General features: G+C 31.0%; 1 protein-coding gene across 1 annotated transcript; it reads left to right on the top strand.

The window, feature by feature from the left end:
• The first annotated feature begins 306 nt into the window (after window positions 1–306).
• Window positions 307–10,123, top strand: LOC130808350 (organic cation/carnitine transporter 7-like). The gene is made up of 5 exons (XM_057673828.1): window positions 307–575; window positions 2,530–2,767; window positions 3,630–4,119; window positions 4,787–4,992; window positions 9,851–10,123. The coding sequence occupies exons 1-5, from the start codon at window positions 307–309 to the stop codon at window positions 10,121–10,123; spliced, it is 1,476 nt and encodes a 491-aa protein (XP_057529811.1).
• The last annotated feature ends 9,548 nt before the right edge of the window (window positions 10,124–19,671 follow it).

Genomic DNA, 19,671 nt, shown 5'->3' with positions numbered 1-19,671 from the left:
TCCTAAAAATAGAAATATTTTACAAAGTAAAAAAATCCAAAAAATAGAAAAATAGTAATAACCTTAAAACAAGTAACTAAATACACCTCAACTTTTTATTACATAACTTGGGATTCGGATCACATACTACCTTTACACTTTATAAAACATTATTTACAACTTAACTCGGTTAGCTTTACCACAATATTTTCATCTAATTTCTTGAAATCTACTTTTATAATTCTCATTTAATAAATATTATGATCAGGAACTGAATTCATTTATAATTCCTAGATCAGTATTTTCATAATTCATTTAATAGTAAAAATGACAGATTCAGGTGAAACATATAGTGTGGATGATGCATTAATAGCAACAGGGTTTGGAAAGTTACAATATTTAGTTTTAGCCTATGCTGGAATGGCTTGGATTTCAGAAGCAATGGAGATGATGATATTATCATTTGTGGGGCCAGCTTTAAAAAGTGCATGGAAACTTAGTATAGCACAGGAGAGTCTATTGTCTACTATAGTGTTCGTAGGTATGCTTGTAGGAGCATATTCTTGGGGTGTTGTTTCAGATACTTATGGAAGAAGGTATGCCTTCTTTCACTATTTTTACTACATTTGGGATGGGATTTTGTTTTTGTGCATTGTTTTATTTAGCCATGTCTACAAACTCCTCAATAATATAATACTATGACAATTATAATATATTCATAAAATATGCAAAATTACATTTTAAAACTCGTTTTTTAGTTTCTCGATTCTCGTTTCTTATTTTCAGTTCTCGAATACTTTCAACAATAATTTTTCACATTTATCACATAAATGTAAATAAATATCTTTGTTACAGTCACCAACACTTAGTAACTATAAAATTTATTTAATAACTTAGATTCAAAATCACATTTGCATAATACACATAATAATACTTTTAAGTGAGAACATTTGGGATGATCCACATTTATATATTTTTTTTGCTACGAATAGTCAATGCATACAACTACTCCCTCCCTCCCTTTATAATTGGGTCGGGAATCTGCTATAGCAATGTTCAGAAGTATGATCATTTGAAGGAAGAAGATTAGTTGGGGAACTTTTGGTGGGTAGTAAGAGAAACCCATTTTATGTTGCTAATTATAATTAATATATTACATTAATAGTCCGTTTGGTATATGGTAATAAATGGGGGATAATGGAAATGAAAAACTAGGGTAATTTTGGTTGAAAAATCTCTAAATTACCTTATGGCTATGCTTGTTTAACTTCAATCATCTCATTTTCTTCATAAAATTCATTCCAATGCATTACTATTGTGAGGATGGTATTAGGTGGTAATGAAAATTTATTAACAAAAAATTTTTTTTAATCAAAGTTTTATTACTACGGGAATGATATGAAACTTTTGATGAAATTTTACACTAATACCACTAATCAAACGGGTCGTAAAGGAATTTAGCTAGCTAATTTAAATCCAACATATTGAATTTGTCTACATTAATCAGACAAATCAATAATAATATAATATGTAAATGAGTATGAAAAGCTACTTGGATATGTACATGAATTTGGGACATGGTCGAAGGAAATGAATGAGAATTAAGATGATAGATAAAGGAGAAATGGGAATAAAAATGGTAAATGTTACATTAATTTAAAGAAAAAAAAGACAAGTACACATAATTAATTTCATATTAATAGAAAAACGTATGATTTTAATTAATAATGTTATTGTTACTTTAAGTATAACAATACAATGTTATGCTGTGGAACTTTTTTATGAAATCTACTATTGATATTTTTTAAAAACACCATGTTACTATATAGAATATCCTTTAAATTTCTATTTTCATTATTTTGTTGTAAATAATTGCATTTTTTAAAAATAGTTTTTCTACTCGTCATTAACAAATCGCAATACGTTCTGCAATTAACAGAATATTTTCCACTGCTAAGATCTACAATCGCGATAGTTATTGCCCGGCGATTTTGCATCATGTTTTGTACACCTCTAGTCATAATGACTTATTTGATACTTCGTTGGGAACATTTTTTGTGCTTTTTCATTAATAATATCAAATAAATACATGATGACATGAACTTGAACAACTTAGATTCTAATATTAACAAAAGATATTAGTAGTAAATTGCAATAAGAATTTTATTCTATCTTATACATGATGTCATTTATCCAACTTGAAAATTGAAAATATATAGTAGGCAAAGTTAAAAGGTGGTAGATTAGCAAGGGTAAAGCGAGCTATTTTTAGAGTTCTAAATTTTTAAGCCTTAAAGATAATTTTTTCATATATTAGGTTGATATTAATTTGAATTAAATTTAGATATGATTTATATTTTTTGCTATATAGTACTAGTTATTAAGGTTTTTTTTATTTATAAATATTATAAGTTATTACGCCTTAAGTTTTTAGAATCTTTTTTATCTTTCGCTCTGGCCCTCAAAATGAAACGACTTATACAAAAGATTTATAATTAAAGGAATGACGCTAAACAAATACTAATAGAAGTGTATTACATTTTGAATCAGGAAAGGGTTTTTGTTGTCAGCAGTAGTTACAACAGCAGCTGGGATTATGAGCGCGATTGCTCCAAATTACAAAGTCTTGCTCATGTCACGTTGTATTGTAGGCCTTGGCCTTGGAGCTGGTCCTGTTCTCGTCACTTGGTTTTTAGAATTTGTACCTGCTCCCAAAAGGGGTACTTGGTTGGTTCTTTTTCAAACTTTTTGGACTGTTGGTTCCATTGCTGAGGCTGCCTTGGCTTGGGTATGTATTTTTTCCTATTTAAACTACTATCCCTTTATTTCTTACGATCCCTGTGGTTACTGGTACTAAATGATGGTAATGATAATGATTTAGGAAAAATTACCTAAAATAATCCAACATTTTCATGATTTTTCCACAATAATCCCACCTATTGATTAACCATAAATAATCCCAACTTTAAGGGTATTTTTCTAAAGTAAACTTAGGTAATCCGACTATAGTAGATAATTCAACAAAAAAGTAAACTAAAAAATAATTTAAAATTATAGAAAAATTAATAAAATTTACATAAAAAATTTTAAATAATAAACAAAATCATAAATTTTTTTCAACATCTTTATAACATTTTTTTCGACATCTTATTTGTAATTTATCTTTTTTCTAAAAAAAATTAAAACTTACTATAGCAAGTTATCCGGTTACTGGGTTTTCTCTAAGAAAATACTCCTTAAAGTTGAGATTATTCATGGTTAACCAATAGGTGGGATTATAATAGGAATATTATAAATAGATTGGATTACTTTTAAGTAATTTTTCCAATGATTTATAGTGTAAAATTTAATCAAAAGTTTAATATCATTCCCATGGTAATGAAACCTTTATCACAAAAAAGTTTTTTTGTTTACAAATTTTCATTACCACCTAATACCACATTTTCCAATAGAAATACATTGGAATGAAATTTACGAAAAAAAAAAGATGGTTGAAGTTGGACAAGCATGATCATCAGGTAGTAAGTGATTTTCAACTAAAATTGCACTAATTTTCATTTTCATTATCACCGTATAATACCACCTATCAAACGGACCGTAAAAGTTATAAGTAGTTCCCTAATTAACTTAGAAGAGTATTTGCCATGTAGGTTGTAATGCCCCGAATGGGATGGAGGTGGCTACTAGGTGTATCAGTTCTACCATCAGTAATGTTGTTAATATTTTACATTATTACACCAGAATCGCCAAGATATCTTTGTTTAAAAGGAAAAAAAGAAGAAGCCCATCAAGTATTAAAGCTAATAGCCAAATTAAATGGAAAAGAATTGCCTGATGGTACTCTTGTTTCTGAATTGGAAATGGACCAAACTGCAAGTGGTACACTCATTCAGGATCCAAAGGACTCTAAATCAGGCTTAATAGCATCATTACTGGTGTTGCTTTCACCTAAATTACTCCCCATAACTTTATTACTTTGGTTGGTGTTCTTTGGAAATGCATTTGCATATTATGGACTCATTTTGCTCACTACTCAACTCAACCAAAATAACAGTGTCTGCAATCATTCAGGAGCTCATCAAACTCATAATTCTACTTCTGATATTAATTATAGAGATGTCTTCATCACTAGTGTTGCTGGTATGTCGTCTATCATTAATATTAGACATAGTTAGGTGGTCAAATAGCTTATTGTTATGAATCAATTAATTTACAAACTAGTCCCACTAACATGTTCGAAATTCAGTCAAATCAGTTAATAAAATCAGTTGGTCCAATTAACCACTTCAATCAGCTATTATTTGTTTATTTATCAAGTCTTTAGTCCATATAATAGCTAGAAAACTAAGGAATAATTGGTTCTAATGCTTGCAAATTCCCCCCCCCCCCCCAAAAAACTAATTCTTGCTTCTTTTTTTTCGTTACCATTTATAAGGTTGTTTGACAAACAAATAATGCATGAAATCCTCTACCTAGTTGAAGTCACCGATTTGACTATTTGAATTTACCAACGTGTTTGACTAGCTGGTTTTGAAAACACTGTTAGGAATAAGTTCTCAAAACTAGCTTATACATAGAAATAAATTGTTTCAACAAATTAAATTACTAAAAGCTAGTATTTAATGATTTGACTATCGAATCATCTATTTTAACCAAAATAAGCTAGATCAATTGTTCAATAAAGTATTTAACTAAACACCCTTTATATATTTGTATAAAATTATTTAATAAATCTTGATTTTTTTGACGATTTCTGATGAGATTAGTGTTTATTTTTTGTGCTTGGACGTATTTTAAATGGTTGAAGAACTTCCTGGCCTTATCCTGGTTGGTGTCCTCATTGATCGACTTGGGCGTAAACTAACAATGGCAAACATGTTGGTTGTTTGTGCCCTATTTCTGCTTCCTTTGGTGATCCATCGTCAATCAGAAACTTGGACGACTGTTTTTTTGTTTGGTTCTCGAGCATGTATTATGGGAGCCTTTACTACTGCTTTTATATTCGCTCCAGAGGTAACAACTTTTCACTTTTTGCATTCTCTAGCTATACTATTAAATTATTTTCTATCATTTTAGTAATTGAATAGAGAATATGTAGATATATATGTACAAAATCTATCTTTGAAAATAAGAAAATTGTTTAACAATAATATTCCTTAACTAGGTAAACTAAATATTTGTATATAGTATAATGAGAAAAAATGATGAGGGTGTTTGTAAACGCCTCGAATTATAAAGACAAACACTAACTGGAATTTAGTATTAATCAAGCGGAAACTTACTTTTGCCTACATAATTAAGGAGTTACTTAAAGGTCAAATCAATATCCAAGTAAGATACTTGAACCAAACCAAAGCAATATAATGGAAGTCTAAACCGTCCAAAATATAAAAAAATTACAACCAAATCGAAATAAGTCCAAAGTTTAAATTACATCTTTAAAATAGTCTAAATCTAAACAACTAAACTAATAGTCTCTCAAATACAATAAAGAGATCTAAACAAAAGGGGAGACATACTTCAACTCGGGTTCATCTTCCGCTCGCATATCCATTCTCCGTCGAGGTGCCATAGGGGTTTACACTAAAAACAAAACCATTGGAAAAACATACAAAGCATAGTATCAGCAAAAAGGCTGAGTATAAACATACTAGTGTCCATCAAACAAGTTATGAGTATAAACAAGTTATTTGAGTAAATACATTTTGAAATACGTTTTTTCATTTGATAAATCAAATTATCATTCAAGCCCAGTTCAATGGCTCTATAGTCATTTCAAATACTCATTTTTCATTATAAATCATTAGATCTTAATGGATCCAAATCAATTTCAAACTCATATCATAAGTTTATATGGGTACTCTGTGAGTCATCTTGTGACTCGTTTGGTAGTCAGTCTACCGTCCGCGACATGTCCGGCAAGTGTAACACAATGGTATTGTGAACAATACACGCTCAACATCGGTGAGCCGTTTAATCATGCACACAACATTTGCTGGGCATATGTACCCGCCATTTAGGCTAAAACATTTTTGTATATAATATGTATCTTGTAATTTCAATAGCATTTGAAAGTCAAAAATATTAAATTTTTCTATATGATAAACATCTTTTATTTGCAACATAGCAAAACATACTTTATTTGCGACTTAGCAAAATCAAATCATAATATTTTCCACATGGGTAAAACATGATTAGCATAACCATATCATCAAACATAACCTTTGTATTATATTGGGGCATCACTAGCATGTATGAAATGCATCGTAACAAAAAGTAATTAAAGTTCAAAAAGTGATTAAAGTTTAATATGATTTTTCAAGGAAACCACTAAAATGTTTTGTTTCAATCCTTCTTAAAGTAAAAATAACTTAAAAGGGTTTTGAAATTCATTCAAAACAACTAGGATATGATTCATAAGTCTATAAAATCATTATGACAGAAGATTTCATAAAACACTATTTTCTTAAATACGAGATAGTTTTGCCGGTAACAAAATCGATAATTGATTTACAAAATACATATTAGTTCTCCAACAAGGCCCAAATTAATCAAGTCATTATAATACCTTATTTAAAATGAATTTAAGGTTGTCCTATCAGATTATAATTGGTTATGCACATTTACAACGATCTTAAGATTATTTTCGACATTTAGATATTTATTTCAATGGTGTCTTAAATCCGTAAAATTTATAAACCATCTAAGTTAAACTTATCTCATACTATGAGGCAGTAGGTTATTAATATAATTATAAATTTTTGATATAGGTCTATTTTTACCCAAATTTAATTAATAGTATTACACCTTTTAATAAATAAATATTTTCTATTAATTTGATAAATTAGTAAATAATTAATAATTTATTTTATAAAATTTTACCAAAGTTCCAGAAGTCATATAACATGTTCATTAGGTCATTTGGTCTTATAAAAGCTATGTATGATATTTTATTATTTTGTATAGACATTTTATCGATAAATAGAATAAAATAGGTTTAAAATTATTTGAGTCCGAATAAAATATTATAAAAATTCTATGATGTTTCAGAAGTTGTTTTAAGGTGTATATAATTTTCGGGTATTTTTAATAATTAATATCGTTGTTTTATCGATAAACCAAATAAAATTTATTCAAGTCCATACATGGTCATGAAAATCCATATAAAATTTTGAATATGTATCTACTATTTGTATAAATTTCTCATAAAATTTTCATGTCCAAAAGACATCTTTTAGTATTTATTTTATATTTTACCGTTTTCTAACTTACTGATTATTAATAATTGAGTAAAAATTATTAAGGTTCTTAAATGTCAACGAAACCTTCCCAAACGTTTACCAATTTTACTTATTGTCCATATGAGTATGTGATAAAAATTTCAATTCCATATGTCTTTGTTTGGTAATTATTTTATATTTTACCATTTTACAATTTACCATTAAACAATTTAACGATTACTCAAAACTCATGAAAAAATTCCAAACTAAATATATTCTGGCCAAATCTTGTTGGAGACATTATAATATATTTTTATTAATTATTTTTGATGGTGAAGAGTTCATCTAATACCATGTTTTATAATAAGAGTATTTTAACACCTTAAAATCCATTAAAATATCAATTTAACGAATAATCTCAATAAATAGTATCCAAGAGATTTTCTTAACATATAGCTACTGAAAATTTCTTTTAGAATGAATTTCAAATATTTTCAAAGTTCATATAATCATTTCCACCACAATAACTTAAGTAGTGTTAAACATGCCTTTAAACATACAACAATTTATAAAATCAACATGCATGATGCCCACAATATACATGTAATAAATTATTTCATACTCAAAATTATCATTTTGACATCATTTTTCAAGATTTAAGAACTTCTCTTTGGGAATTTTAATTTTTAAAAACAAGTTTATACACAAAATTTCCCAACTTGTTCTTAAATCCTTTAAAAGTCACCCCATGAAACATACTTCGACCCCAAGCCTATATAAATATTCCGCAAGCTCCTATTTAAGCTCCTATGCATTCTTAGAAGTGGTTCCAACTTCGGATCCTTACCCTTCAAATCTGAACTCCAACTCTTCAACTAAACATATTGCATTCATCCAAAAATCAATAATAATTTTGGATTTCTAACATGCACTTAACTTTCTTTAGTTGGAGTTGTTAGACTAATACTTGTGATGATTTTGACATATTTGGAGTATACTTATTATGTTGAGCAATATGCTTAATTAAGTCCCATAATTTTACTTAAATCCTTAAAGCAAGAAAATTTATAAGTTTGCGGAAATACATTTTGTTAGTTTCCAAATTTTATACATTTATACAAGTGATGATTTTTCCTCTTTTTAGTCATAAAATATATCTTTATAACATACTTGATTTATGAAAAAAATTTCATACAAAAATCATTTTTATATGTACTTGTTCTAGTATAAGTTGTAAAAACAAAGTTTGTAAACTTGAATTTATAATATCTTGTAAGAATGCTCCAAAGTGATATAAATAAAGTATAATAAAATGAATAATATTTTTATGAATTTTTTATGTTCATAAACTTCATATAATTAGTCTTTTTGTAAGTGTTTTTGTAAGGAAATGAAAGTATTTTTGTTGGAGGTAATTAGAGATAGCCTTGTATGTGTTTATATGAATACCTTGAGGAGTATATGATGATTTTATTAATCTGGACAGCAGCTATTATGCTCTAAAATAGGTGTTTTTCAAGTGGTTTTAGTGAGATTTTGTCGTAGAAAACATGTAGGACTTCTAGAGGTATTTGAGGGAAGTTGTTTGAATAAGTTTGGGAGTGTATTAAGTGATAATTTATAAGTGAAATGAAGATGATGGAGGGGCTGATTTTCTACAGAAAAAACCATATTCTTTAGCCCTTGTATTTGGTCTTTGCATGCATGTAATGATGCTCAACATTGACCAGGACAAGAGGGAGTCTTGGGTAGAACATTTAGCTTATGTGTGTAAGTGAATAAAAAGCATGCAATGGAGGAGAATGGGGTAGCTATAGCTGGTTAGTTTTAGTTGTTGGGAGGTGATCTTTGTCCCCAAATTGATCTATTATAGTGTAGGAAAGATTTATCTAAGATAGTTTAAGGTTTGGGTAAAAATTATTGTAAATGTAACAAGTTATGTAACATGTACTTCATGTTTAAAAATCACTTGTATATGTTTATGAAATATTTAATTTATTCTCAACATGGGTAAATAAAGTTTTCGATAAGTATTATAATTATCCCGAAACGTTATGGGTAGTTGCTCAACTTTAAGTTTTACCTCCAAAGTTTACTTTACTTGTTACACTTCATAACTACGTTACGAGTTGACAAGTTATTTAGAAAAAATCAATAGTAAGGACTGTTTATGAAAATTCACACCAAATGAGAAACATGTGAGATTATTTAGGACAATTTTTTCTAATATAAAATTAATAAATAGTGTGAATATAATGATATATCATTATCCAAAATAACAACAGTATAGTGTTACGTTGTATTGTCGTACGGTTGTTATTCTGTGGCTCATTTGAGCCACTATACAATCTTGGGAGTGAGATGTTTTTAAGCAAAAAGAAATTTGAATTCGATTTTAATTTAGGTTTGGTCATATAATCAAGTTAACCTTAAGCTCAAATTTAATAATGTCCAGTTGTGTAGAGCTTTTGTCTTTTTTGTGACATTCCTATTAAGTTCTTATAAACATGAATTTGTTTCATTGGGTTAGCTTTGAGCAAGTTGTTTTTAATTGGGGTTATAGCTTTTGTGTGAATTTAATCTATATGTTAATTTATTTTTTATTATAAGTTCACTTAACTTTTATTTAAAATGTATTTTTCATAATGTAGATATATCCAACATCAGTCAGAAATACAGGGTTTGGAACAGCAAGTTCAATAGGTAGAATAGGAGGAATGGTGAGTCCTATTGTGGCAGTTGCCTTGGTACAAGGATGTCATCAAATGGCAGCAATTTTACTCTTTGCAGGCATTTCATTTGCTTCAGCTATTGCAGTGTTATTAATTCCTTATGAAACAAAGGGTAGAGAGCTTGCTGATAGTGTTGGTAGTAGTGTTATGATGAAATCAAACACAAAATCTGACTCAGAACAAGAAGTTTAAACGGTTAGAGGCAAAGTTAGAACTTTACGTGAGAAGAATATTAGGCCAGGACGTTAAAAATTATTAGAAGTTTAAGGTTTTTGGGAACTCTGTTACGTTGATAGTGTGATCAACAAGGATATTTAATTTTTACGTATTTTGAAGGGAGACGACGATCAATTTTCACCCACCTCCAGTTCCGGACGCCCAAAAAAGTAAAATTGTCGATTTCATTTACTGAATTTATCACAAACACCTATCATTTGACAATGCTAAATAGAGAAATATATTTTTTCTTTCATTACTTGTGTTTTTGTGAATTTTGAACATACTTAATGACTAACATTTATGATATGTGATAGAGTCTTAATTAAATAGGAAATATATTTCCTTAACTAACTAAAAGATATTATACAAAATTTGAAACAACTAATTTAATAATTTTGTTTCTATTGTATTTTATTTTCCAATATGCATGATCCTAGGGTTGTGCGATCTTCAACATTTAACTTTAACGTCACATGTTAGGTTTCGCTTGCTTTGGTGTCATTTAGAGAGTATAATGGTTATCAAAAATAATAAATTAATTAAATCAAATAAATTAATTAAATAAATAATTAATTGGAAATATTCCAAAATTGCAAAGTTGCTAATTTTGTGGAAAGTGTTTTTCACGGATCGTAAAAAGGCTCGCGGGTCACGAGTTTTCAAAGCAATTCTGTTTTGGATAAAACACAATTCGCAGGTCGCAATTTTCTTCACCTGTCGCGAAGTTTTTCATTGGTCGTGACTTTCGCGCTGGTTTTTGCAATGTTCGTTTTATTCGATTTTGTTAGTTATGCTATAACTACCTACGGTTAATATGATTATATTAACTGAATATATTGGGACGGATTGATTTATGATCGACATTGATTCGTGAATCGATGTTGCGGTTCTTGAAGTGACATTTTACTTCATGAATGGTTGTATGCTCTTCTATAAATATAGAAGGCATGTGTAAGTTATTTAATACATGAAATACACTTGAGAATATACATGCATTTTCTGAATTCTTCTCCTCTATAGCACTTTACATATAGAACTTGCAATCCTCGATTGTAAATTTTTGTTTCTTCTTCCATTTAAGTTTTCTCATGTCGTTCTAATTTTCTTGTGCTTGGAATTTAGTAAAATTCTTTGTATCTCAAAACATATTTGCGGTATACATTCCAAGCACCGTACTAGGGAGAAAATGATGTTTTAGGATGAGAGTCTCGCCTAGAATTTATATCAAGTCGCATAAAAAATCTTCTTGTTACTATGTTCGATATATGGTGATTCCCGATGATGAAGTTCACATTTGGTGTATGTTAAGTAAAAGTTTGAACTTGTCATATGTTTTGGTAACCTACTAAGCTATAAGTTTAGTTATTAATTGAAAGTCACAAATTACAACAATCTAAAACATCATCTTTCTAAAGTAAGTATGACAAGTTTTAAAGTTTTAACCACAAACTTTGTCAAAATTTGACAAATTTGTTGGGAAAGTTTTAAAGTTTGCTTATATGAAAATGACACCATGATCTGGTGATGAGATAATCGTAGAGATTATTTAAAGGGTGCATTGGTTCGATAAAGAGACACGTTGGTTCATGAAAGGATGCATTGTTTCTTGTTTTGATCAAGTTATGTAAGAAAGATGGACAAAGTTACATGGTAGAAATGATATTTCTCAAGTATGTAAGTGTTGATAAAATCTACAAGTCAAGTAAGATCTTTACTACTATTTACATTAAGTAAAATTTATTAAGTTCTCTATGTTAATTTATATGTTTATTAATTTTATGATGATAGAGAAGTATAATATGTTACATGTTTAAGTAAGTTTCATATCCATGGAAATTGATAAAGTAAGTGATCATGGTTATTTGGTCATGTTTATCATTTGATGTAAATGATGATACTCCATTTTATTTATCAAAGAAATTTGATGGTTGGAAGTATAAGTAACTTACAATTATTTTATGATAATTAATATTATCATCAAATATGGATAGATTATGCTTTATTTTGTTTTGACAAATATTCTTTGATGCATTATACGATGATAAAAGTTCATTGTTATTTTTAACATATTTAATTATCTTGTAGTATTATTTTGTGTCATGTTTTATTTTATAGAAAGATTATAAGTGTTATTATCAAGATTAATTATTTTAATAAGTGCATTAATAGTTCATTAATGGTAATATGTTAAATATTTGGGTTTTTGCATGTTTGGTATGACAAGATAAATTTTATTATGCAAGTTAAGCATTATGTGTTGGTTTTGATTGGTTATCTTTTGACCAATTTCAATAATGATTTCTTGTTGATGTGTGTTTCACCTTTTGAGTAAATGGATTTAAAAGGTTGCATGATTCATAATTAGTTAACAATAAAGTTGATTGAAGTATAAAGTATATTTTTGCTATGTTGTTCTTAACAAAAGTTTATGTTGCATTATTTTGTTTCATGTGTTGAATTATTTCTATGAAATTGTGCATTCAAGTTAGTTTTTTTATTATTTATTCATTGTTGGTTTATTACCAATGTTTTTTATATTTGAACATATAAATTTTTATATGGGTAATATTATTTTGTCATATGTTTATTTTACCCAAGTTTATATAAATGTGTTTATATATGAAATGGTACAAAGTTCACAACATGAATAAATTTAAAGGTTTATCATCAAGGATTCATTAAAAGTAAATTTTAATCTAAAGGTGATGTTAAACAAGAATTTGAAAATCTAATAATGTTATTAAATAAAGATTGAAAATTATCAACATTATTTTAAACTCACAATTTTATTTATTTAAATTTTTTATGGAGGTTCAGTTCCATAATGTTTATAAGTAAAATGAGTATAATTACTAGTGGAAAAAATCTTATTTGCTGCGTGACATATGCTGCGGTCAACGCGCCCCTCATGTACACAATTTCATGAGTATTTTCATTCCCACTGTTTCATTCGCGACTGTATCTTCGTCTTCAACATACGACTGTCTTGTTCTTTTTCTTCTTGCCATTTGCCATTTGAAACCACGAATTTGCTACTGTTTCGTTCCCATACGACTGTTGCTTCCTTTAAAAACCCACGAAACCCACGTATGTCTTGCTCTTCTTCTTCTTTTTCTTCGTGCTACTATTTCAAACCCACAAAATTTCTTAAAAACTCACCCACGAAATTGTTTGAAATTTGCTTCTTTCTACTGTCCTTCATCGAAATTTGCTTTCAACCCACGAAACTATTAAGGTAACGTCCATTTCATGGTGGTTTTGGTGTTTTTGATTTTTTTTTTTACTTTTTTTTGAAAAAATGGTTGTACTTACTAATTTTGTTTTTGTTATGTCATTGTAGGTCACATTGTAACTATTCTTCATGTAGATACACAAGGTAATTCTTTAGATACCAATTTTTATTGCTTTTCAAATTTTTAGGGTTAAATGATGTTGTTTTATTTATGAATGTAATTTTATTTATGAATGTGATTTTAAATGTGATTTTATTTATGGATGTAGTTGTTAGTATTACATTTGTCCAAGTTTATATTATTTGGTTGTTAATTATTTTGATTTATACGTATTTTTGGTTATTAGAATAAAAATAATTTGAAAAATTTAAAGAATATGAAGGTTAATTAAGGTTCAATGAGTGTTGTATTACTATTAGGGTTAATTAGGGTTGAATCAATATTGTTATCAGAATATAATATACATATTTTATGAACAATTTATAGATTATGAAGGTTAATTATTGTAAATTAGGGTTAAATGAATGATTTTTACTTAGTTTTATGGTTAATTAGGTTTAAGTATATATGTTAAAAATGATTATTAATTTTGTTTTGAATTAATTAATCATACTTAAGATGACAAAAGATCGTGCTTGGATGTATGGAAGCATTGAATCGTTAGAAATTATTGATGGCATATTAGAATTTTGTAGTATTGTCGTTTAACATCAAGTTAAGACGGGGGATCGGAGTTGGTTTTTATTGCCCATGTGTCAAGTGTGACAATGTATCAAAGGTAGATAGTGTTGATATCATTAGGGAGCACATACTTCGACGTGGATTTAGGCCTTAAAATCATGTTTGGGTTTGGCATGGTGAGGAGGGAGTTTACAAAGAAAAAAGTGTTGTTGAGGATGTCAATAATGTGGATGTCAATGAGGATGTAGTAGATCGTGTTGATGGATATGAGACAGATGAAGAGAATATCGATGAGGATGTAGATCGTGTTGATGAGACGATGGAGGGAGTGGAGATGAGTTAGGAAAACGACCCATACGTTAGACACGAGAATATGGCTAAAAACGCCCCACTATATCCCTCAAAGATAGAAATAGTATCAACGGATGTTCCCACTACCACTACTAGCGTTGGTTCTAAAAAGAGAAAAGGACGAGGTCCTACGAAAAGCCTCAAAGTCACAGAACCCATGCACTTGGAATACAATGCATTAGGTCAACTATGTGGCAAATGGCATAGGCAATATAGAAAACAAATCGACATATGTATCCGTAAGATTTTCATATTGTACGTATGGAATGAGGTGTAGAGGGTTTGAAGAACTCTCTATGGGATGATATTGTGGTAAAAAACTTTACTATTTTTATTCATTAAGTTTAATTTTAAAATTAATTTAATTGACACTAATAAATATATAATTTTTCTTTTTTGTAGAATCTTTTTCACATTGAGAATGATGAAGAGAAGAAGAATGTTTTTCTTTCAGCTGTTGCTGAAACATTCAGAGACTTCAAATCCAAGCTTGTAACTGGCTGGACCACCAAAAAACGTGCCTGTAAGACCAAGAAGGTCAAAACGGGAAACGAAGGTAGAGACCAAGCACCTGCAAAGATGCCCTATGCAATATGGGGTCATATATCGAAGAATGAATGGGAAGCGTTTGTTGCCAAAAAAATAACTCCCATAAAAGTTGTAAGTATTCCATTATGTTATAGCTTTTCATTTAATTTTACTTCTTTTGATTCAATCATCAAACTAATATATGACATTTGATTTCTATTGATTAACCCAATCAGAGTCTCACGACCTCATTTATGACTACCTCTGCATCTGTGAATACTCTTGTTGTAGATCGAGTATGAGATTTGTACTGCAAACTTCATTCCCGAGATTCAAGTGGTAAATTTACCATTACTGATCTGGGAATGAAGAAGGTTGTTGATGCTGTAGTGAGTTTTGAAATTATTAATTATATGCTTGATTTGTTTTATATATGTCACTTTTTATTTGAACAGATGGGCGGGAAGGAAAAAGAAGCAACGGGGGAGTTCACCCCTAGAGTCAATGTTGATGCATTGCATATGGTCTTAATGAAAGACCATAAAGGGCAGGTAGTCGGAAAAGAAGGGGTCCGCGTGGGGTTAAAGAAGGCCTTCGGCAAAGAGTGTGTCGCTACTCAATCAAGAACGATGCCACCTAAAGAAGTAGCGACCCTTAGAAGGGAAATTACAAAGGACGTTCTCGATAAAGTTGCATTCATTTTGCAGAAGATGGGAGCACCCACTGTAGACTTGGCAAAAACGATTGTTGAGGTAACACCTGAGCCAACACTCGAGCCCATTACCCCCGTAGCTCAAAATCCAACACCCCCGTACCCTCCCCCTTAAACAGACTTGTCCTCAAGTCTGAGTACGCTTAAAATCAGAAATTTTGGCCTCAAAAGTCACTGCATCCTCCCAAGATGATTCATGATCAGCAAATCCTTCCCATTGAAGCAAGTACTACACCACAGCTGCATTTTTCCTTTTGTTGATTCTCCTATTTGCTATAACTCTAGGTTGCATAGTCTCAACATTAGTAGAACCTTGTAGCCAAGATGGAATATGAGCAGCTATAGGTAATGTGCTAGAAAATTTCTTCAGTTGAGATACATGGACAACATTATGTATCTTAGATTCAGGGGGCAAAGACAATTTATAAGCCACCTGACCAATCTTGTCAACGACTTTGAAAGGACCAAAATACTTAGGGGAGAGTTTCTGACTCCTCTTAGAACGAGCTGAAGACTGCCTGTAAGGTTGAAGCTTGATCCGTACCCAATCTCCAACAAGGAAATGTCTCTCTGACCTATGTAAATTAGCTTGTGTTTCATTCAAGTCTGAGCTCTAGTCAAATGAAACTTTAAGTCTCTTATCATACCTTCCTCCTTTGTAAGCTTCTATCTATTGATGCATTAGTTGAGTCCCCAGGCAAGTAAGGTAGATGAAAAGGGGGAGGTTGGTTATAAACCACCTCATAAGGTGTCAACTGTATGGCATTGTGGCAATGAGTGTTGTACCACCACTCAGCTAATGGTAACCAAAGGCTCTACTCTTTTGGATGATCTCTACACATGCATCCAAGATATGTTTCCAAGCACCTATTAACTACCTCTGATTGCCCATCTGTTTGAGGGTGATAGGCAAAAGACATCAAGAATTCAGTACCATGAAGAGAGAATAAGTTTCACCAAATAAATTGAGAAAAACAGAATCTCTGTCACTAACTATACTCTTTGGCCACCCATGAAGCTTAAACACATTGTCTAAGTATGTTTGTGCTACCTCAACTACAGTCAAAGGATGTGACAATGCCATGAAGTGAGCATATTTGCTCAGCCTATCCACTACTACAAAAATTACATATTTCCCCATAGACTTTGGAAGCCCTGTAATGAAGTCCATAGAAATGTCAAACCATACTTGATCTGGTATTGGCAAAGGTTGCAGCAACCCTGGATATGCTACATTATCAGGCTTATAAGATTGACAAACAGTACATTTCTTGATAAACTGCCTAACATGCTTAGGCAAACCTTTCCAATTGAAAAGGCCCTTCAATCTTCTTGTTGTTATGTCCCTACCAGAATGACCCCCTTTAGAAGATGCATGTTGCCAAGAGATTACTTTTGCCCTGAGTTGTTCATCTAGACCAATGACAATTTGTTCTTTTTCCTTAGTAATCCTCCTCTGAGCTCATAACCAGCAAACTGAAGCACATCTTGCAATTCTTCAACAATTGCAATCAAGCTATTATCAAGAGCATAATTGTTCTTAATCATTGATACCAAGTTTGTGTCAATCACAGATATAGCCATATAAAGAAGTTCGGAACCTGGTACCCTAGATAATGCATCAGCAGCTACATTCTCCTTGCCCTTCCTATAGTGTATATCATAGTTAAACCCCATGAGCTTTGATAACAAAAATTGTTGGAAAGGAGTAGATATCTTCTGCTGCAGTAACCACTTGAGGCTTTTCTGATTAGTTTTGATGAGGAAGTTGACCACCAATCAAGTATTGCTCCCATTTTCTTACTGCATGTACAATAGCCAAGAACTCTTTTTCATAAACAGATAGTCGTTGCCACTTTGGACCCAATGATCTGCTTATATAAGCCAAGGGTCTTCCCTCTTGCATAAGCACAGGTCCTATACCATAATTTCAGGCATCAGTTTCCACTATGAATTGTTTTGAGAAATTAGGAAAAGCTAACATAGAAGTTTGTACAAGTGCTTCTTTTAATTGATGGAAGGCATTTTTAGCCTGTTCATTCCAAGAAAAAGCACCTTTCTTTAAGAGATCAGTGACAGGCTTGCTAATAGTGGCATATCTTGGAATGAATTTTCTGTAGTATCTAGTGAGCCCAAGAAAACTTCTTAACTCCTTAATAGTCTTTGGGACAGACCACTTGGAAATTACTTCTATCTTTCTAGGATCTGTCTCTACTCCCTCTGCAGAAATGAATTGACTAAGGTACTCAACCTTGGGCTGAGCAAAAGAACACTTGCTCTCTTTAAGATACATTTGGTGTTGCCTCATAGTGGTAAAGACAGCTTCTAAGTGCTGCCAATGATTCTGTAAAGAATCACTATAGATAAGCACATCATCAAAAAATACTAGAACAAACTTTCTCAAGAAAGGCTTGAAGACCCCATTCATCCAATTCTGAAATAAAGTAGGTGCATTGGTCAGGCCAAATGGCATAACCAAAAATTCATAATGCCCTAAGTGTGTCTTGAATGTAGTTTAAAAATATCATCTGGGTGCTATCTGAGTTGATAATATCCAGACTTCAAGTCTAGCTTGGTAAAAACTTTTGCTCCAGCTAATTCATCAATCAACTCTTCAACTACTGGAATAGGATATTTGTCTTTGACTGTTTTCTTATTCAAATCCCTGTAGTCAATGCATAATCTCCAAGTACCATCTTTTTTGCCAACCAACACAACAGGGGAACCAAAAGGACTGCAGCTACCTTGTATAACTCCCCTATCCAACATTTCTTGAATAAGTTGCTCAATTATATCCTTTTACTTAAGAGGGTACCTTTAGCCCTGTAGGGTCTAATGTTGACTGGAGTTGCATTAGGTAATAAGGGAATTCTGTGATCAAAGACCCCCCTGGATGGTGGCATGTCTACTAGATCATCAAATATATCCTTGAATTCTGCCTTGAGTTTTTGTAATTCATCACATTCTTCAAATGCATTAAACTGATGAGGTACTAGCTGCTCATTTGAAATTTCCCTGACTTGCAAGTAACATAACTGAGCTGCATTTTCCATTATCTTTCTACTAGGTTGAAGTTCTAACACTTGTACTTTCTTAGAGGGAGTACCTTTCAATGTAAACACAGTTCCATTCACATAAAACTGCATAAGAAGTTTGTCAAAATCCTACTAAATCTCTCCCAAGGTCCTCAACCACTGTATTCCTAACACCATATCACATCCCCCTAAAAGAATTAGTAACACTTCACCTTTAAAATCTTGCTTATTCATACTCCAATGAAATTGGGTGCACTTGTGTTGGCATGCAATGTGGTTACCATCTCCAAGAAGTTATGGGTACTTCCTAAATCAATAAGGATATGAATTTTTGTATTTCCCACCATGCCAATGACCCTTATAGTCTGAAAAGTTTGTTTACCTGTTAGTGCATTGATTGATATGCAAGGTTCTATTGATATTAAGGCTATATCTGCTCCCTCTTCCAACTCTGGCACATCATTTTCTGATTCATCTTCATCATACCCCTCAATTTCAACAATAAAAATTTGAGATCCCCTAAAGTTACACTTATGATTCTTATCATATTTCTGATCACATAAATAACACAACCCTTTTGCAATCTTTTCTGCTTTCACATCTGCAGGAACATGAGGGTAAGGTTTTTGTGGGTATTTGGTTTGAGATTGATTAGATGGAGTGCGAAGAAAGGGTGGTTTATTTGCATTTGGGTGAAAAAAGTTCCTGTTTTGATAAGAGGATACTGGTTTAGAGGTAAAGGAAGGCTTATTTTGGAAAGTCTTAGCCATCATTTTTTATGTATATGCTAATTGTTCCACTTGTAACCTAGCATAATTAATGGCATCTTTTGTTGTGGGGTTAAAGGCTTTGAAAAAGGGTTTCACCTCTTCTTTTAATCCACCAATAAAGCTTTCTAACAAATATTCTTCAAACAACCCATGCCCATTTTGGAACAAATCAAACTTGCATTGTTCAAAGGAATCAACATATTCTTCCAAT

The sequence above is a fragment of the Amaranthus tricolor genome, chromosome 3 (genome assembly GCF_026212465.1).
Source record: "Amaranthus tricolor cultivar Red isolate AtriRed21 chromosome 3, ASM2621246v1, whole genome shotgun sequence".
Classification (NCBI taxonomy): domain Eukaryota; kingdom Viridiplantae; phylum Streptophyta; class Magnoliopsida; order Caryophyllales; family Amaranthaceae; genus Amaranthus; species Amaranthus tricolor.
This window is presented reverse-complemented; position numbering and strand designations above follow the sequence as displayed.